The 21,015-nt window shown below is 39.2% G+C and overlaps 1 protein-coding gene and 1 pseudogene across 2 annotated transcripts in view; one reads left to right on the forward strand and one right to left on the reverse strand.

Moving 5' to 3' along the window:
• The window catches only part of MFSD14B (major facilitator superfamily domain containing 14B), an 81,727-nt gene that overhangs the window by 47,141 nt on the left and 13,571 nt on the right, over positions 1-21,015 (forward strand). Inside the window, exons 3-7 of one of the 2 annotated variants that reach the window (XM_054501540.2) lie at positions 2,897-2,959; positions 12,152-12,279; positions 14,729-14,843; positions 18,680-18,898; positions 20,549-20,662. In XM_054501540.2, coding sequence (XP_054357515.1) covers positions 2,897-2,959; positions 12,152-12,279; positions 14,729-14,843; positions 18,680-18,898; positions 20,549-20,662 — 639 coding nt within the window. The remainder of the gene's footprint in view (positions 1-2,896; positions 2,960-12,151; positions 12,280-14,728; positions 14,844-18,679; positions 18,899-20,548; positions 20,663-21,015) is intronic. The other variant, XM_063649698.1, reaches the window with a different exon arrangement.
• Positions 6,364-9,150, reverse strand: LOC129044405 (threonylcarbamoyl-AMP synthase-like; annotated as a pseudogene).

The raw sequence follows: 21,015 nt of genomic DNA on the forward strand, positions 1-21,015 counted from the left end.
CATTTATGGCTATTTTTTCCTACTCCTCTGATTTGGGAGGTTTCTTTCTGGGTTCTGGAAAATGAACTTCTTCAAGGTCTTCTCTTTCACCTTACCTTCAAGTGCTACTTTTCTTCAGCTCTTTTTTTGTTGTCTTTTCTCATCTGTTCTGTATCATCCAGAAGCGCCTTATGATTCTTGGCTTTCTAGGAATGCTGTAAATTTAATTTCATGTTTTTTCTGTTATATCTGTGGAAGTGGACAAACACAGCTCTGTGTATGTTTATTACATGTAGATATTTCTAAGCTATGTTGTACTGGAAGACAGTTCATTTCTTAAAACTTTATTGTTTTAAAAGTGAGAAGCAAGTGTTATTTTTTTCTTTTAAAATGTTGCCTATTTTTTTCAAGCAAATGCCATTTTATTTTATGTTTACTGTAGTCCTTCTCAAGAATACTTAAAGGGGATATTTTCCTTGAGTTATTTATTTATTTAGATAGATAGATAGATAGATAGATAGATAGATAGATAGATAGATAGACAGACAGACAGATAGATAGGTAGATAGATACAAGGTCTTGCTCTGTTGCCCAGGCTAGAGTGCAGTGGTGCAATCATAGCTCACTGCAGCTTTGATCTTCCGGGCTCAAGCCAATCCTCCCACTTCAGCTTCCTCAGTAGCTAGGATTACAGGTGTATGCCACTGTGCCTGGCTAAGCTTGAGATTTTTTTTAATACAGAGATGTTAAAAATGAAAGCTTTGATCTTCTCTGAGATATTTAATACACCTTTTATTATTAGGTTTACTTTATTCTGATAACATCTGTTGCCTTTTGTAGCTAAATTATTTACATACTTTATTTTGGTTTTTAAACTTTATCATAAGCCTGAGTAGAATATATCTGTTTTATTTACAACTGCTTTATTTTATGAAGGTTAGCCTTTTAAAATTATTATTGACTTGTTTTACTTTTTTCTCTAGTAAGATTTCACTGTTTTCTTTTTGGGGGGAGGTTGGGTAGAAAACAGTAGAAAAGTTTTTAAAAGCATGGATTGAACATTTTTAGAGGAATTGCCTGCATGGTAGCTTGATTGCTCAGAAATGGGCCCATGCGGTCAGAAATTACATGAGATCTATTTAGTGTGCAACTCATTAAGTATATATTCTGTCATTCATCCATAGATACAGTTTTGCCAAATTAAAATGATGATCTCTTATTCCTAAACTGCATCACCTGTACAAAGGGAATGCAAGTTTGCATCATTTTCCATGTAGAATTACAGCAGTGGTCTGAGGTCGAGAGGGTGAGGTTTGAGGTGGGGGCAGGGAAGGATCAGCACTGCTGCTCCTTTGACAGCATGAGAGAACCCTGGAGGTGTTGGTGCAGTGTTGACCAGCACTCACTCCACCCTGTATTTCCCACTGAAAGAAACTAAGAGGAAGCTTGTGGGGAAAGGGAGTCAGAGAAATGTCCATGGTCTCTTAGCTCTGATCTGACAGAGTATAGAAGGGAGAATGTGGGACTGAGAGACAATGGGTTAATAATGGACATGATCAGGCCGGGAGCGGTGGCTCACGCCTGTAATCCCAACACTTTGGGAGGCCAAGGTGGGTGGATCACAAGGTCAGGAGTTCGAGACCAGCCTGGCCAATATGGTGAAACTCCGTCTCTACCAAAAATATAAAAATTAGCTGGGTGTGGTGGCGGGTTCCTGTAGTCCCAGCTACTCGGGAGGATGAGGCAGGAGAATCGCTTGAACCTGAGAGGCGGGGATTGCAGTGAGCTGAGATTATACCACTGCACTCCAGCCTGGGCGACAGAGTGAGACTTCATTTCCAAAAAAAAAAAAGTTGACATGATCCGATAAGCATTTTTTAAAAATACGTTTTTGTTTTGCATTTTACCATGTTTTTGTGATGCATGTGACAAATCAAGTTATTCAGCAGTTCTAGTCTTTATATTATTCTTTAAAGAAAATTTCTATATCTCTGTGACTTACATTTATTATTTTTGGAAGATTTTTTCTGACAACTTTGGTATTTCACTTGAAATATTTGGTGTCCTTCATTTGCTTTTCTTTTTCTTCAGTACAGGCAAGTAGAGTTCAAATGTCAGTAGCCGAGATGACAAACTTTTTCTAAACCTTAAAAATAATGTTGTTAGAGGAAACGTTGGAAATAATTTGTGAGTAGATTTTAATTTCCGTTTTTTAAAGACTTAATTTTTTAAAGAGTCATTTAAGGTTCACAGCAAAATTGAGAGGAAGGTACAGAGATTTCCCCTGTATCCCTTCCCCTACATACGCATACCCCCGCTTTTTTTTTTTTTTTTTTTTTTTACTGTGGACATTCCTTTCTAAAGGGGTACATTTGTTTTTTTTGATGAACTTACATTGACATACTGTTATCACCCAAATTCTGTAGTTTAGGGTTCACTCTTGGTATTCTATACTCTGAGTTTTGATAAATACATAATGCATGTATCCACCATCATAGTATCATACAAAGCATTTTCATTGCCCTAAAAATCCCCTGTGCTCTGCCTATTCATCCCTCCCTCCTTCACAGTCCCTGGCCACCACTGATCTTTTTATTGTTTCCATAGTTTTACCTTTTCCAGAATGTCATATACTTGGAATTATACAATACAATATGTAGCCTTTTCAGATTGGTTTGTTTCACTTAACTATGTGCATTTGAGGTTCCTCCATGTTTTTTAGTGGCTTGGTAGCTCATTTCTTTTTAGTGATAGTCTGGATGTACCACAGTTTATTTATTTATTTTTTTGGATTTTATTGATATTTTATAATTTTTCATTGCAGGGCTCATTTATGTAGCATGCCGTTAAGAGAGGCAGAAAATTTTTCCTTTAACTTAAATTTGAATTTGTCTTGATGTTTGTTTGCTTTTTGTAGGTTCTACATGAAACATTTTCTCAACACACATTCCTCATGAATGGTCTTATTCAAGGTGTAAAGGTAAGAAAAAATTTTTATGTGGTTTGTAATGAACCAAAGTCAGGAATCCTTGGTAGTTTAACTCTGGAAGTTTTAGTGGGACTTTGGGAAACAAATACTATTTGTTCTGGAGACAGAAATCTAAATTTTTAGCTGGGTTATTAAAAGTCACTTTAAAATACAACACAAATACATAAGGCATAGAATGGTTTACTGGCAAATAGCAGTGTGAATACTCTATAGGCCTAACTTCATTTTTATTATTGTGTACACAAAAGGGCTTAATTATTATGTAACTTTTAACTTCTCTGCCTATCAACAGAATAAAGTGGGCAATTGCTACCATCTTCTTTTTAGGTATACTAAAAAGAAGTATATCTGAGGAAGAAGGAAGCCAAGCTGATAACACTGGCCATGGCTTTGTAATAATTGAGCCACTTGATTTAATTAGTCTTAATTCATTATGTCAATTTTAATATGATATATATAAAAACAGCTTTAAACCGTTTTCCTGTTTGCACCGAGAATACTCACCAGCAGTGCTGCATTTACTCCAAGATAACTTTGCCACAAAACATATTGCTTTTATTATTATTTTCGCATTGCTTTAGTATATAGACTTTGGAAACAAAAGACATCATTCTATTGATAGCATTCTTTTTCCTCATTCTTTTTTTTTTTTTTTTTTTTTTTTTTGAGATGGAGTCTCGTTCTGTCACCAGGCTGGAGTGCAGTGTGGTGAGATCTCGGCTCACTGCAGCCTCCGCCTCCCGGGTTCAAGCAATTCTCCTGCCTCAGCCTCCCGAGTAGCTGGGACTACAGGCATGCACCACCACGCCCAGCTGATTTTTGTATTTTTAGTAGAGACAGGATTTCACCATGTTGGTCAGGATGGTCTCGATCTCTTGACCTCGTGATCTGCCTGCCTTGGCCTCCCAAAGTGCTGGGATTACAGGCGTGAACCACCGCGCCTTACTGTTCCTCATTCTTTTAAATACTTTTTTTTTTTTTTTGAGATGGAGTCTCGCTCTGTTGCCCAGGCTGGAGTGCAGTGGCGCAATCTCAGCCTACTGCAACCTCCACCTCCTGGGTTCAAGCAATTCTCCTGCCTTAGCCTTCTGAGTAGCTGGGATTTCAGGTGCCCGCTACTATGCTCACTAATTTTTGTATTTTTAGTAGAGATGGGGTTTCACCATGTTGGCCAGGCTGGTCTCGAATTGCTGACCTCAAGTGATCTGCCCGCCTTGGCCTCCCACAGTCTTGCAATCACAGGCATGAGCTACTGCACCTGGCCTGTATTCTGTTTTTAGTAGTGGTGTTTCCAGTTACAAACTATAGTAACACTCTATCACTGAAAATGTCAAATCCTAGAAAACGCAGCACTTCTACCTGTGATGTTAACATTGTTCTCGAACAGTTACCGGCTGAAGATTCATTTGATGAATCCAGTTTTTTGAAATAGACAATTCTGATGATTCAGGTGATTCTGATGTTAGTTCTGTTTAGAAATAACTCCAAGAACACTTTTTATATTTTATTTTCACATTGAAAAATCAATCATATTTGCTTCAGCCTCAAAGAGTGTGTGTATGTAAAATTATATGAATGCTGGCAGTGAGCTGCACTTGTTTTTTCTAAATAGGAAAAGAGTTAAATAGGGGTTTAAAGTATAATAGTATTTTTTAGTCTCTTATAGTAAAGCATATGAGTATAGGGTCTAATTTGTGCTTTCCAGTTTAGATAATGTCAATCTGTGCATAATTATACATTGTACTGAGCAACATACTTAAAATTATTCCCAAGGCCGCACGCGGTGGCTCACCCCTGTAATCCCAGCACTTTGGGAGGCCAAGGCAGGCGGATCACGAGATCAGGAGATCGAGACCATCCTGGCTTAACACGGTGAAACCCCGTCTCTACCAAAAATACAAAAAATTAGCTGGGCGTGGTGGCAGGCCCCTGTAGTCCCAGCTACTGGGGAGGCTGAGGAAGGAGAATCGCTTGAACCTGGGAGATGGAGGTTGCAGTGAGCTGAGATTGCGCCACTGCACTCCAGCCCGGGCGACAGAGCGGACTCCGTCTCAAAAACAAAACAAAACAAAACAAAAAACAAAAAAACAAAAAAAAATTATGCCCTAGTAATGTGCTGAATTTAGCCATTGTAATTCATTATTTTCATAGCTCTTAGAAAACATTCATATAATAATGTTAAATATTAATAAATAATATTATTTGCCTGTTTTCAAAAATAATTTGAGGATATTTTTATGTAAAATGGCATTTTATTTATTTTTTATCATTTGGGTACTTTTTTCTTTTTATAGCTGTATGGCTTTTTACTAAAGAAAAGCGAAGTTCAAATGCCCAACAGTAATTATGTTGAACACTTAGTACACATAAATAGACCAAAGGCTACTGAGAACACTGGACTTAGATAAAAGTGTTATAGGTATAACTACAACTTAATTTATGAATAAATAAGAAAAAAGTCCCTGGCTGAAAAGGATAGTGGAGATTTATTTCTCAATATTCTTTAATTTGGACCACCCCCACCAACTGAGCAGATGTCCCAGCGTTAGACCAAAAATGACTGCTTTCCCCGCCAGCAATTACAGTATTCGACACCACTAGCTCCACTGGTTCAAAGGAGAGAGTGTTTGGCCTGTGGCTCTACCTGGTTCCAGCTTCAGGAGGCCAACCCATGCCTTTGGTCACCTGAGACTTTTTAAACAGCATTGGCACTTTTAGCTGGTCTGAACCATTTTGAATGCTACCACCCAGCAGAGAGGAGGCTCTCATTAAATTCTAAATCTGCTATTTAAATTACTTTTCAATTAAAAAAAATAAACTTATTAGAATAATGCCACCTAGGAATGTTGTTAACCTCTCCATTCAGCTTTTGGCTGATACATGAGACTACAAATATTAAATGTAGCCTTTCCCACAGGTGCAGCTTCTGGGGATTGGTCTACAGTGTTCAGAAAGACACATTGCATAAAAAAAAGTCAGGCTAGGTCAGATGCGGTGGCTCACGCCTGTAATCCCAGCACTTTGGGAGGCCGAGGTGGGCGGATCACCTGAGGTTGGGAGTTTGAGACCAGCCTGACCAACATGGAGAAACCCTGTCGCTACTAAAAATGCAAAATTAGCCGGTTGTGGTGGTGCATGCCTGTAACCTCAGCTACTTGGGAGGCTGAGGCAGGAGAATTGCTTGAACCTGGGAGACGGAGGTTGCAGTGAGCCGAGATCATGCCATTGCATTCCAGCCTGGGCAACAAGAACGAAACTCCGTCTCAAAAAAAAGAAAAAAAAGTCAGACTACTGCAGGAGCTCCCGTGGCCTCTGCAAATGAGGGCTTGTCTATTATCAGTGGACGGACACAGAGTGTCTAGCACCAGGCCATGGGCCTTCCTGCTTCCTGAGTTTCACAAGTAGGATGCACGTGAGGGGTGCAACCCATACCTCTGTTGAAGGAAAGCTGTAGTACTTTCCAGGGCACAGCCTGGACGAATGATGCCAAACTTTCTATGCACAGATAAGTCAACCACAGTTGAGCCAAGGCAACACTCAGGGATCTGGCTATCCCTAGTTTGTCCCCCCTCAATGACCAAGGACAACTGAGGCCAGAGGTCTTATAACTCCATGACATTCAGAGAACTGTCCTGGGAGCTGAGGTTGGCACTAGTGAGAGCAAGAGGATGCTCATACATCTTGGCCAAGTCTTGCATAAAGGCATAATCAGGAATCCGGATACCTTATAAGAGGAGTAAAGGGGTTTAGGTCGTTGTTGAGCTCCTCTGAACGTTCCATCACCAGGGACACTGGTACTGGCACTAGGTCTTGCAGGAGCTCCTAGGGTACTACTCTCATACAGCCAGTAACTTGGCCTTCCTGCAGCCCTTGAGACGGTACACAGTGTGCAGGGCCACTGAGCAGCTTGCTGGGCAGGCCAGGCCATGTGGCATATTGGTGGGATGGCTACCATGGTGCTGGTGTGCATCTCAGCCATGGCTGAACACTCTGGGCTTGCCCCCTCGTTCAGTCCCACACTGGCAGCCACTGTGGCCCTCGGATTCCCCAGACTGACTACAAATAACAAATAGAGCCTTTCCCACAGGTGCAGCTTCTGGGGCTTGGTCTACAGTGTTAAGAAGGACACATTGCGTAAAAAAAAAGTCAGGGTAGGTCGGGCACGGTGGCTCATGCCTGTAATCCCAGCACTTTGGGAGGCCGAGGTGGGCGGATCACCTGAGGTTGGGAGTTTGAGACCAGCCTGACCAACATGGAGAAACCCTGTCTTTACTAAAAATGCAAAATTAGCCGGGTGTGCCAGAAACATCCTCCCATTTGGGTACTTTTTATTATTTAACAAACACTGGATACATAAACAAGTGAAACACAACCTAGATATGATTTACAGACTTTCTGTTTCCAGTTAAAACAGAGAACTATGACTAAAGTGTTAGTAATATACAGAGTTTATGCATAAGTACATTTCTAAATAAAATTCCCAATTTGCCACTCTTTTGTTTGGAATAATCCTCACAAAACCATTAGAATCCTAAAGTAAAAATACATTTATTACTTACATCAGAAACAACGAATGCAAAATGGAAAGTAGTTAAAAATCTGAAATGTTTTTCTCATAAACTTGGAAAGAAACAATGAATTCAAAATGGAAAGTAGTTAAAAATCTGAAATGTTTTTTCTCATAAACTTGGAAAGAACTACCTTCTACTTCCATAAATACATTATGCTTTATAACAATGTATTGTGTTGCCACATACAACAGACCTTTATGAACTGCTAATACAACTTTTCAGTCTCACTCTGAACAATTCTAGATTGTTGAGAAACCTTTTGTTGCTGTTGTTGAAGTATATTCTACAAATATAAAAGAAAAAATTGTGAAATAACAATTAGGGTAAAATTTTAAATTTAGCAAAAAATATTCTACATTAAACTTAAATAGTTTTAAAATCAATACTTTAAAAATTTTGTTTTTAACAACTATTATGACCAAATTTAGGTAATTTGTGTTTACCACTAATGTGCAACAATAAATCCTACCAGTGGCCGAATAGGAAATTTTAGCAATATTCAAGACCTGTCTTTTTTTTTTTTTTTTGAGACGGAGTCCCACCCTGTCGCCTAGGCTGGGGTGCAGTGGTGCGATCTCGGCTCACTGCAACTCCCCGCTGTCCGGGTTCAAGTGATTCTCCTGCCTCAGACTCCCAAGTAGCTGAGATTACAGGCACACACCACCACACCTGGCTAATTTTTGTATTTTTAGTAGAGACGGGGTGTCACCATGTTGGTCAGGCTGGTCTCAAACTCTTGACCTCGTGATCCTCCCGCCCCAGCCTCCCAAAGTGCTGGGATTACAGGCGTGAGCCACCGTGCCCGGCAAAGACCTGTCTTATTTCTTGGTGGTTTCAATATCCACACAGATTATCCTTCCAATAATAGTGGTCTTTCAGTTCCTTGATCTATTTCCCTCCACCCTAAGTTAGCCATTCACTTATAATAACTCTAACCATTACATGGTATTAATAATGGCAAACTTTCTAAGAGATAGGTACTCATTATTCCCTTTCATAGGTAAGTAAATTGAGAGAGAAAGATAAATAATTTGCCCATTGTTTCACAGCTGCAATTGCTCAAACCAGAATTTTATCCCAAAAAGTATTGCTTCCAGCATCCAAACTCTAACCATTATACATACTGTTTTTCTATATATCCTAGTATTCAACCACTACCTCCTTACCATTCTAGCTTACTCTGTTTTTAACTACAGCTCAGTATATCAGCACTGAAAACCCATCCTACCTGCCTTTCACTGTCACCCCTACCGCTGTATCCTCACTTTCATCTTTCTTGGCTTAAATTCTGTGGTCAATCATTATAATTACTGCTTTGCATATAAAGTGTGCCCTCTTTTTACTCTGTCACACTTGGTTGGCTAAACCCCAACCCTTGAAAATTTAATTCTCCAGCTACTCTGTCTGTAGGCAATACCTTTTCCACCATCTAATGACCTTAATTATGTCACTAAATAAATAGAAGCAATCCAAAGAGAAATTTCAGTCTCCCATCAGCACATCTACTATCCACCTACATGTATCTGTTCTCATATACTCTACCTCCTCTCCTGTTTCTAAGGATGAACTGTCCTTGTACCTTGCTAAAGCCAGCTTCTTCACATACCTCATCCATTCTCAAGAATTCAGCAATTATGCCTTTTTTCCCCAGTATTTTAAATTTTCCCTCTAAATTACTCCTACCAGCATACAAGCATTCTATTTCTCCAATCTAAAAACAAAACCTCTTTTTCTTTTCTCCTCAGGCTACTACCCCATTTCTTTCTTTGCCATGCTATCTTACATTCATTACAAGTAGACTTCCACACTCACTTTTTCACCAGAATTATTCTGATCCTTTTTCCTTTTTTTTTTTTTTGGAGACGGAGTTTTGCTCTTGTTGCCCAGGCTGGAGTGCAATGGGGCGATCTCGGCTCACTGCAACCTCCACCTCCTGGGTTCAAGCGATTCTCCTGCCTTAGCCTCCCGAGTAGCTGGGATTAGAGGTGCGCACCACCATGCCCGGCTAATTTTTTTGTATTTTTAGTAGAGACGGGGTTTCACCATGGCTGGGCTGGTCTTGAACTCCTGACCTCAGGTGATCCGCCCACCTCAACCTCCCAGAGTGCTGGGATTACAGGCGTGAGCCACCACGCCTGGCCCCTTTTTCATTCTTAAAAGGCTTTCTTTACTTGCTTTCTTCACTTGACCTAGCATAGTTTTCTTTCTACCTGTTAGGCCACTCATTCTCAGTCTTCTTATACTCTAATTCATCTCTAGATCACTTATAATACCTAATACTGTGTAAATAGTTGTTACACTGTATTGTTTTTTATTTGTATTTTTTATTGTTGTGTTCTTATTTTTAATTGTTTTCTTCCAAATATTTTTCATCCATGATTGGATGAATCTACAGATATGGAGCCTGCATATACAGAGGGTTGGCTGTGTAGTGATTTAAACTAGATGCATGGACAATGGGCAAATGATCCAAACTAGATCAGTGGTATTTCTCCAGAGGAATTTTACTGCTAGAGGTATTGAGATTTTCTCAGTCTACTGGGGTTACTTAACTTGTAGTAAGCCTAGGATTGCAAAAACTGTCCTGCTTACTACATTGAGACACCTTACTAAGAATTGGTGAGAGAACCCAGATGACACTACATGAACAACTCCTTCCCTGTGTCCATCTAGCTATGCCTGAAGCTAAACTTACCCACAGCTTCTTTTATATAAAGTATTAATAATAATCCTTCTTTTGTACGAGGAAGCTCTCTTCTTTCATTTGCCTGTTAAACTTTCCCCTCCTTCACCCACCTATGTGTGCCCATGTCCTTAATCTTCTTGGTGCAAGATGATGAACCGCGGGTATTTCCCCAGATAACGAAGCTGCTTCACTTTGAGTCCCTCCTCTTATCAGTTTACCTATGTCTGCTGTCCTGGGTTAATCAGTTGGTGGCTGATAGGGAATTGGAATCTGTTCCTTTTTCTTTCCAATTATGTGAACTTGGAGACTTCTGTAAGTTGATTTTCTCTGAAAAGTTCTATTCAATTCACGAAACGTATTTGAAAACCAGTGTTTACCAGGCCCTGTGATAGGCACCACGGGTACAGAGATAAGAAGAAATGTCATCCTTCTGACCTTAATCTCAATTTTGAATCCAGTAGAGAAGATAGACAAATAACAAGTGATTTAATGGAGTGCTGAAATCATAATAGAAGAGCTAAGAGACTAGATAGAGGAGGAGGTGCTTCTTTCCCAGGGTTGGGAAGAATCACTGGCAGTTTCCAGGCTCCAAGTGTGGGATGGACGTGCATGCAAAGGCCCATTGGCACACAGGAACATTGTATGTCCAGAAAACTGGAAGTATCGCATGCAGCCACAGCAGAGGATGTGTGTCAGGAGCCGGGTTTTGGAGTGTCCTATTTATGTGATGTGCTGAGGAATTTTTAAGATGTATCATGAAAATTCAGATACACAAAAGAATAGTGTAATGAATACCTGTGTACTCATCACCTATTTCATTATTCATCAGCATTTTTCTACTCTTGTCCATCCCTGCTCTCCCCACCCTGCTGCTTATCTGTAGCATTGAAATGAAGGTGGCCAGCCAACAGAGTGACTGGCAAATAGTGGGCAAGCAGTGAATGTGAGTTCCTTGACTTCCTTTGCTTCTGTGTGGTGTTATCTATGTCAGACTCTTTTCCCCTTAGATTCAACTGTAGTTGTTGTTCAGGTTGGATTATCTCCTTCTTCCTAAACTCATCAGGCAGAGAGAACTTTACTTTGATTGACAAAGTTGACAAAGAATCTAGTTTTCTTTTGATCATTAAGCATATGTACACTCCTCTTCTTTATCCCTATGAGGCCCTGGGGATAGTATATGGTGTACATTCATTTGGGTGTCATTGTACCAGTTAATGCAGAGTTTTGTGCAGAATTGATATGCCATATATATTTATTAAAGTGATTTAAATTTCTAGCTTCTTCCCGTATGCTTGGTGTGTGTTCATCTTAAGGGTCAAATGTGGGTATATATATATATATATATATATATATCATGTCATCTCTCTTTTCTAATTTCTTCTGGAAAACAAGCTTTTTTACTTCTTCCTTCCCTTTCTGATAGAACATTTACATTTTTGGTTATAATTTTATTTTAGATTTTATTTTAATTAGATAACAGTTTTGCTCTTGTTGCCCAGCCTAGAGTGCAAAGGTGCGATCTTGGTTCACTGCAGCCTCTGCCTCTCGGGTTCAAGTAATTCTCCTGCCTCAGCCTCCTGAGTAGCTGGGATTACAGGCATCTGCCACCACGCCTGGCTAATTTTTTGTAATTTTATATTTTTAGTAGAGACAGGGTTTCACCATGTTGGCCAGACTGGTCTTGAACTCCTGACCTCAGGTGATCCATCCGCCTCGGCCTTCCAAAGTGCTGGGATTACAGGCATGAGCCACCACGCCAGGCCTAATTTTATTTTTTTAGTTGTAGTTTGTATTTAATGTTTCAAAGTATTATTCTGTTTGGGGGGCAGTACAATGAATTAGAGCTAATGCATTTAGAAAATATGAATTACAGGTAATTGAGGGATCAGATTATAAAACCAACTTTTGCTTTGGTTTCTTCTCCAGGGCCTGCTCTCTTTTTTGAGTGCCCCACTCATAGGTGCCCTGTCTGATGTGTGGGGGAGGAAGCCCTTTCTCCTCGGCACTGTATTCTTTACCTGCTTCCCAATCCCACTGATGAGGATCAGCCCATGGTGAGTGACTTGGCCCTTCACCTCCTGACTGCTTGTTTTGAGTCACATGTAAATTATACTTATATTTGCAGAACACTTCTTAACTATTACAAAGCAGTTGTACCTGTGTTTTCATTTGATCTCTCTGGTAATACTGAAAACCAGTTTGGACAGTTGTCATTATATCCATTTTATAAATGGGGTAGTGAAGACATTCTAGAATTAAGTCTGAGATAAGTTACTTAGGTGAAGAAATAGAAATAAAAGATGCCTCTTCAGGCAGCTGATGTTGCCATGATGTCAGGTATGGGAGCTTAACCCTGAGAATGGGCTAACAATCCCGTCTTCATCACTGTGACTTTTAGTTGACTTTGTAAATATATTATTTTTGTCAGCTCATCGCTGTGGGGCACTGACACAAACATAGTTTATATCATAATAGGCGGGAGTCACTTTAAAATATACCATAAGGCTGATAGCCTATTTTAAATCATAATGTGAATGAGTTCGTTTTTTTTTTTTATTTTTTTTTTGAGACGGAGTCTTGCCCTGTTGACCAGGCTGGAGTGCAGTGGCACGATCTTGGCTTACTGCAACCTCCACCTCCCAGGTTCAAGCAATTCTCCTGCCTCAGCCTCCTGGGTAGCTGGGACTACAGACGCCCGGCTAATTTTTGTATTTTTAGTAGGGATGGGGGTCTCACCATATTGGTGAGGCTTCCCTTGAACTCCTGACTCCTGGTTATCCACCTGCCTCGGCCTCCCAAAGTGCTGGGATTACAGGCGTGAGCCACAGTGCCCAGCCCAATTTTTTTTTTCTTTGTATAAATCGGGAGAGTATTTAGCATGTGACCAAAGCCCATTTAGTTACCAGAGGTGGGTTGGAATTTGCATGTGAGCTGTAACTTAGTTGTTTTTTTTGGATAACAGAAGATGGTATTTTGGTGTGTATTCCTATTGCAGAGACGCTCTTTCTTATGTGAAGAACACACTTACATATGGAAGTTTTGTTTTGGTTTTTAATCCTATTAATGGATTTTTTTTTTTTTAGCTCATGTGAAAATATTTTCATTTGATTATTTGGTGGGAATTTTATGCTAACACCTATCACATTCTAAATTTATTGGGTACCCATAATCATTTTATTTTCTACGAGTTGATGAATTGATTGGTATTGAGTATGTCCAAGATGTCATGCTTTTCCAATGAGTTGGGACTTTTTAATGTCCTTTTTTTAGCTTAATATTTTTTCTTTAGATCTTATACATTTCTTAGATTTTGTTCCTATAAATTTTATCCTTTTTGTTCTGCTACAACATGAGCTCTTCTAATTGCTTGGTTTTCTAGGTATATTAATGTCATCTGTAAATAATTTTTTCTCTTTCCAGTTTTCATACTGCTCACTGCTTTTGCTAATTGCTTTGACTAATGAATATTAGTAAATCAAAGTGATGATTTTGGGCTTATTTTCTTCATATATATAAAGGGAGTATTGTAATGTTTCATCATTAGGTGTCAAGCTGGTTTTCAGGCTGAAAAATATTCCTATTGTATCCACAGATTTTTAAAAAACATTAAGACTACATGTCAGATTTTATTTGATGACTTTATAGCATAAATGGATATTATTTGCCTTTTCTCTTATTTTTTTTTTGAGACGGAGTCTCGCTCTGTCACCCAGGCTGGAGTGCAGTGGCGCGATCTCGGCTTACTGCAAGCTCCACCTACCCGGTTCACACCATTCTCCTGCCTCAGCCTCCTGAGTAGCTGGGACTACAGGCGCCCGCCACCATGCCCAGCTAATTTTTTGCATTTTTAGTAGAGACGGGGTTTCACCATGTTAGCCAGGATGGTCTTAATCTCCTGACCTCGTGATCTGCCCACCTTTTCTCTTTAGAGCTACTAAAATGAATAATTATATTAATAGATTTTTAAATATTAAAATATTTTTCTATCCTGGAGTAAACCCCACTTTTTGTTCTATAAGATTTTTCTTTGTTAATTTTAAACTAGGTTTTTAAAAAAAGCATCTATCACATGATATAAATTTTTGGTCTTAAGTACACTAATATTTTTCATTATGACTTCTGCTTTTATGTAGATCTTTTCAAATCATTTGTTGTATGTCTTTTCCTTACTTACAGCTAGGATATTTGAGAAGTTTTTTTTCCTGTCTGTTGGCTACCTTTAAAAATATAACTTTTACCTAATCCCCTTATTCTTTCCGTTTTTCCTCTTCTTTTGTTTTTTTAGGGGGCATGTACTGATCCCCTTTGAACAATGATGAAATTAGAATGTTTCTACTTGTTCCTGTCTTAACTTAAATTTTTTTTTGATATATTTAAGTATACATACATATACAAGTATACCTATTTCTTGGTGTGTAATCTTTACATGATGTCTTTGGCTCAGGTAATGAAAGTGAACATACACTCCCTTTCCCTTGGGTCATTAAAATAATCTTTTTATAGGTGGTATTTTGCGATGATTTCTGTGTCTGGAGTCTTCTCGGTCACGTTTTCTGTTATATTTGCCTATGTAGCTGATGTCACTCAGGAGCACGAGCGAAGTACAGCTTATGGATGGGTAAGATAATAGACTATATATATTTTTTAACCAGAATAGTAATTAACATTGTATTAGAAATTTACTGGAAAGTGAGTTTATTAGTCCTTTCTCGCACTGCTATAAAGAAATATCTGAGACTGGGTAATTTATAAAGAAAAGAGGTTTAACTGTCTCACAGTTCTGCAGGCTATAAAGGTATAAGGGAGGCATAGGCTTCTGCTTCTCGGGAGGCCTCAGGGAGCTTTTACTCATGATGATGGAAGGCAGAGCCGGAGCAGGCATCTTCACATGACTGGAGCAGGAGGAAGAGAGAGTGAAGGGGGTGGTGCTACACACTTTTAAACGGCCAGATCTCACAAGAACTCACTCACTATTAACAACCAAGGAAGGTGGTGCTAAGCCATTCATGAGAAACTACCCCCATGATCCAATCACCTTCTACCAGGCCCCACCTTCAACATTGGGGATTACAATTGAACATTTGAATTTTTAAAAAAATTAGTTTGATTTGTTTCTTGTTATCTGATCCCCTGAGGAGCGTTAAGCAGTCAAGTTGCACAAGCTCTTTGTGCACCTAATTTGGAGAGGTGCTGAACCTCAGCAATGTTAATCCATTGTTAACTCTATTTGTGGTTGTGTGTTTTGGACATACATTTGGAACATGGTATGTAGAAAAGGACTACATTCATTCATCAAATCCATAGTTGCTGAATAACAAAAGTTATAGGATACCTTTTTTCTGATAATTTAAAACGTGACAGTGTTTCTAATTTTCTCAGGCATGATAATGGCATTATGATTATGTAGAGGAAAGACTTGTTAGAAGATAGCTGAAGCGTTTTACATCAGTGTCAGGACTCTGCCAGTTACTTTCAGATGGTTCAGGGGAAAAGATAGCATACCATGTGGATGTACATGTGTGGGCATGTGTATTCCATGCCTGAACCTGTGAGACATGGAAGTATGCTTTGTACCCTTCTCCCGTCTTCCTCTGTATTTGAAAATATTCAGAATAAGAAAGTGGAAGAAGAAAGATGGTCTGGCTAGGTTGTGGGGAATAGGTTGGAGGGAGATTGAATGCCAGAAACTTAGGTTATTTATCTCCTTTTCCTGGGTCTTTTAAATCTACTTCCTGGAGTAGAGTAAATTCTCATTCATTGCTGACTGAATGAATAACTTCCTGAATCAATGATGGGCGTATAAATGGGTTACTACTATTCCACAAAACACAACAATTTTTACTTTGTTGACTTTAGACATCAGTAGTTTGAAAACTACTCTTTCAACCCCACTTCCCTCTGACTCTTCTACCTTCCCTCTCTCTCTCTCCTTGCTTCTTCCCTCCACTCCTGAATGTCCCTCTCATGTCATGCCCTAAAAAGGGGCATCTTCAGAGTCATGATGGAGGAGGACAGAGATAGAAGCTGATAGGAAAGCTTCGAAGAAGACAAGATTTGGAGCTCACTAAGGAACACCAAAAACAAAAATAGGCCGGGTGCAGTGGCTCACGCCTGTAATCTCAGCACTTTGAGAGGCTGAGGTGGGGGCGGATCATGAAGTCAAGAAATCGAGACCATCCTGGCCAACATGGTGAAACCCCGTCTCTACTAAAAATACAAAAATTAGCTGAGCGTGGTGGTGTGTGCTTGTTAATCTCAGCTACTTGGGAGGCTGAGGCAGGAGAATTGCTTGAACCCGGGAGGCAGAGGTTGCAGTGAGCCAAGATCGCGCCACTGCACTCCAGGCTGGCGACAGTCAGACCTGCCTCAAAAAAAAAAAAATGCCCCCCAAAACTCCAAAAATTAACAACCCCCCCCCCCCCCCGCCAAAAAAAAGAAAAAACAAAAACAAGAAGGCAGGTTTTTCATGTTCAAGGTGTGCCCATAAGGCTTGGCCAACAGAGTAGTGAGGGACAGCTTTCTTCTACAGCATGGGAAATACCTGTTGAGATACTCATTTTTCTGCAATATTAGATTTTTGTTTCTCGCTTTCAGCTGGGAAACCCTTCACACAGCTGTTGTGCTGAGCAGTAGTGCTTTCAGAAAAGATTTAAGAGAGTTCTAACCAGAAGTGCCTGTGACTTAATTACCCTCTCCAGCTCAGCTCCTCATTGTATAATGGCAGTTAGGGTGCACATCCAGACTGAGATGGCACTTAGCTGAAGTGTGCTCCCAGCCAGCATAAGCAACTCAGCATGCAAGGCTGCCTAGATTGCAGTCTACCTATCTTCTAGATATAGGAGAATTTATTGCCAATTAATTACAGAACGTGTCAGTCAAGTTCTAAGGAGCATTTTGAGACCCATTAAAGAACAATATAAAAATATGTACACCTTTCTTACTCAGACTTCTTCAGTAAACCAAGAAAGTGGTAATTCTTTCAGGGCTACGGCAATGATTAGTCATGTTAATAAGTGAGTTAACACTTACTAAGAGTTTGTTGTGGGGAAGTCATTCTTTAGATTTATTCATCAGAGTTGTATTGAATGTTAAGTGAAAGAGGAGTTTAGGTAAAAACACAAACTAAGCAAGTAGGCTACTTTAGGCTTTAAGACAGACACATTTTGCATAGAGTTTCATGAGGCCATAGACCCTTTAACACCTGAAGATGCTGCAGCAGTGCCCCCTTAACACCTGAGAAGAGTGTAGGAATGTTCCCATAACTGTTTGTGTGTCGTTGCAGTTTATAATGCAATTATTTGGTTGCCCTGATATTCTTGAATAAAGCGGGAAAACCTGAAGGCAAGAGCTTTGTCTTCTTCATCTGGTACATAGTAGATACTCAGTAAATATTGAACAAAGGATTCCTATTCCCCACATTGGAATTTTCCACATTCTTTTTTTCCCCTCCAAAAATACTTGATTTTTAGCTTTTATAGTACTTTTAGTATAATATTAATTTCAGATATACTGTGTTTTTTAATTCAGTTGGGAGATGATGGATGAAAAATAATTTTTTATTGCCAGAATTTTTGTGATTTTTAATAAAATCCATTAGAAGTTTAAAAAGCTAACTTATAGATATGCATTTGACATTTAGTGTGGTTATAATTTGGAGTTTGCCCAATAAACATCTGACCATTCAGATCGTGTTCTAAAATGAAGTGGACGTTCCACATGCTTATAGGAGTGCATTGTGAAGGGGCTCACTGTGGCTTCAGGTTGTGGGTGTGCTTAGCTGGCTCTGTGGTCTCTAAACTGGATAGGGTCAGGTGGTGACAGAGAGACAGAAATCTACAGCTGTCTAGTCAAAAAGCTTCAACTTCCACCTCAACAAATTCTTTGTTGTTGTTAATAGTTTTTTTCTAAGAATAGCAGAGGGTTCCCCCCGACCCCAGGCAGTGCTAATGAAATGACCACCAAATGATAAAATGTTCAAACAGTGCAGTGTTTTTAGAAGATTAAATCAAGCACAGTACTTGAGTAGTTTGTAGGTTTTATCATCAGCCCTGCAGGAATTCTTTTCATACCATCTCACATCCCCGGTCCCCAGTTAAAGAAGACCAAAGAGCTAATGTTTTATTTGTGGGGAAGGTTTTTACAATTTTTATTTCTAATAAGATAATCCTTTTTTACTCTTGTAGCTCTGCAGGGTATCTCCAGTTAGTTAATAGTTTATGAACACATTCTTAAATCACTTTAATTCTCTTTCATTCTTAAAATTTATATGCAACACATTTCTTTTGTCTTACTTAAAAGCCAGGGAAGCATGGCTGCAGGTATGCACCTGTGGAACCCTGGTTGAGTGTGCTTTCCTGAAGGTGTGCACCTGCAGCAGGCAGACCTGGGTAAGGATATGCTTTCCCCACAGGTGTTCACCTATGGGACCCTGGGTGAGAGTGTGCTTTCCCACAGGTCTCAGCCACCTTTGCGGCTAGTCTTGTCAGCAGCCCGGCCATTGGAGCATATCTTTCTGCCAGTTACGGAGACAGCCTCGTTGTGCTGGTGGCCACAGTGGTGGCTCTTCTGGACATCTGCTTCATCTTAGTGGCTGTTCCAGAATCTCTGCCTGAGAAAATGAGACCGGTTTCCTGGGGAGCTCAGATTTCTTGGAAACAAGCAGACCCTTTTGCGGTAAATAAAAATATGGAAATATTTACTTTCCTAAATGTCTTTCTAAGCCAAGCAAATGAAAGTATGTATGTGCAGCCTCAAGGATCCTAGCAGTTGTTGACTTCTTTAGTAACAATAGAAAAACAAAATTAATTGCAAGTAAGGGATTGAGTTAGTCTTTGTATTAAGAAATATATAGAATTGGTACTTAAGCATGTCATAAAGGAAGAGAGAGAAAATGTCTAGTTAATTCTTGATGAGAGTTTGGGAAGAGGGTTTCTTTTTGCATGGTTGTTTTCATCCTTTTTAAACAAAATAAGTGAAAGTGGTCATTTGAAGTGGTCATTTTCACTCATTTTAACTCAAAAAGGATAAATGCCTTTGGTTTGAATAAGTTATTTTAATTTTGACCAGAGATGTTTAATTTGTTTGTTACAGATTGAGTATTGTTTTCTATAATATGTCTCTCTCTCTTTCCCTCCCTACCTCCCTCCCTTTCCTCTCCTTCTCCACCCCCTTCTTTTGGCATGGGAAGGTGATGTGTCACTGGGAAAAATATCTTATCTCTCACCTTCTCTCTACCCTGCCTGGTTTGAAATTATTCTTGGGGAAAAAAAAAAATTTGTAGACAAAAAAAGAACCAGCAGTTTGGTTTTTGCTTTTCGTCCGCCAAGTTTACCTTTCAGAAAAATTCATATAATTAATCAGAAATTACTTTTTCTAAAATACCCCCTGAGGGCATGACCTAGGGAATCCTGCCTGTTCTATTATTGTCACAATGTCAGACACCAAAAGAAATATTTAGAGAAGGAAGCCAGTAGTGGGGTTGGGAGCCAGCCAGTTAGGCTTCCCACCTTCCTTTGTAAGTGATCAAGTTATGCATCGAAGCTCCTCTGTGAAGTAGAGCTACTGTGGCTTACTTTTCCGGGCAATCACGGGGATTACTGTTAATGTGTGTAAATTAACCAGCCTAGTGTTTGTTGCCCAGCAAAGTCTCAACAAACATTAGCTGCTTTTGCTTATTAATTACATAAAAGCTATGGTTTGATGAGCTAGAAGCTCTGTAGCACTTTCCACTCCTTTGGTATTAACTTACCATTTGGTTCTATTCAACAATCCTATGTACGTAAGAAGGATTTTTCAACAAGGTTGTAGCATTCAACAAGTTCTTACCAGTTTGACCTTATGGCTGGAGCGTACTTATTTGTCTACCAGATATACAGATAAATTGAACATGATGAACACTTTGAAGAATAGAGTGAATTTACATATACGGAAACCTCTGTACTGAATATGGCTTTAAAGAAGTTACATTATGAATCGAGAGAAGTGATTTTCTTAAAAGGTTCTGTAGGAATGTATTTCCAGGTTCTGTTTATAGGAAGTTCAGGATCTGTTCAGGGATTTTAATCAGTGTGTCAACAAAGATGAGTAAGTGTGTTTTGTGGGTTTATTTTTTTCTTCTTTTTTTTTAGCTATACGATTTGAAATACCTCTGAAATTAAGACTTGTAACTTCCTCAGAAAGATGGTGTGTAGAACTTCCTTTTATTAACCATTTGACTTTTGTTATTCATCTTAATAGATCAAGATAATGAAGCTGATGTCCCAGAACATTGGCAACATTAATGTGTATTGGCATTTTAACTGTGTTCTTTCTGCTTATTCTCAGTCGTTGAAGAAAGTTGGAAAAGATTCTACTGTCTTACTAATCTGCATCACCGTGTTTCTTTCATACCTTCCTGAAGCTGGACAGTATTCAAGTTTTTTTCTCTATCTCAGGCAGGTGAGTGGTGAGTGGCTAGTAGCCTTTCAATACCAGGAAAATCAAAGATGGAGATTTGTCTAAAGATATTTTGAGGAAACCACTGCAGAGGAAAAAACATGTGAACTTGCTTCTAGTTATAAATGTAGGTGCTGGCATATAATTAGTAAACAGGGCACCTTTAATGCAATGATTTATAGTAAGATAATTACTGTGGAAATTTTTTTTTCTTGAGAATTAACCAGAATTAGCAGAAACATAATTTATCTTTTTTTTTGAGACGGAGTTTTGCTCTTGTCCACCAGGCTGGAGTGCAATGGCACAATCTTGGCTCACTGCAACCTCTACCTTCTGAGTTCAAGCGATTCTCCTGT

This window comes from Pongo pygmaeus, chromosome 13 (assembly GCF_028885625.2).
Source record: "Pongo pygmaeus isolate AG05252 chromosome 13, NHGRI_mPonPyg2-v2.0_pri, whole genome shotgun sequence".
Lineage (NCBI taxonomy): Eukaryota > Metazoa > Chordata > Mammalia > Primates > Hominidae > Pongo > Pongo pygmaeus.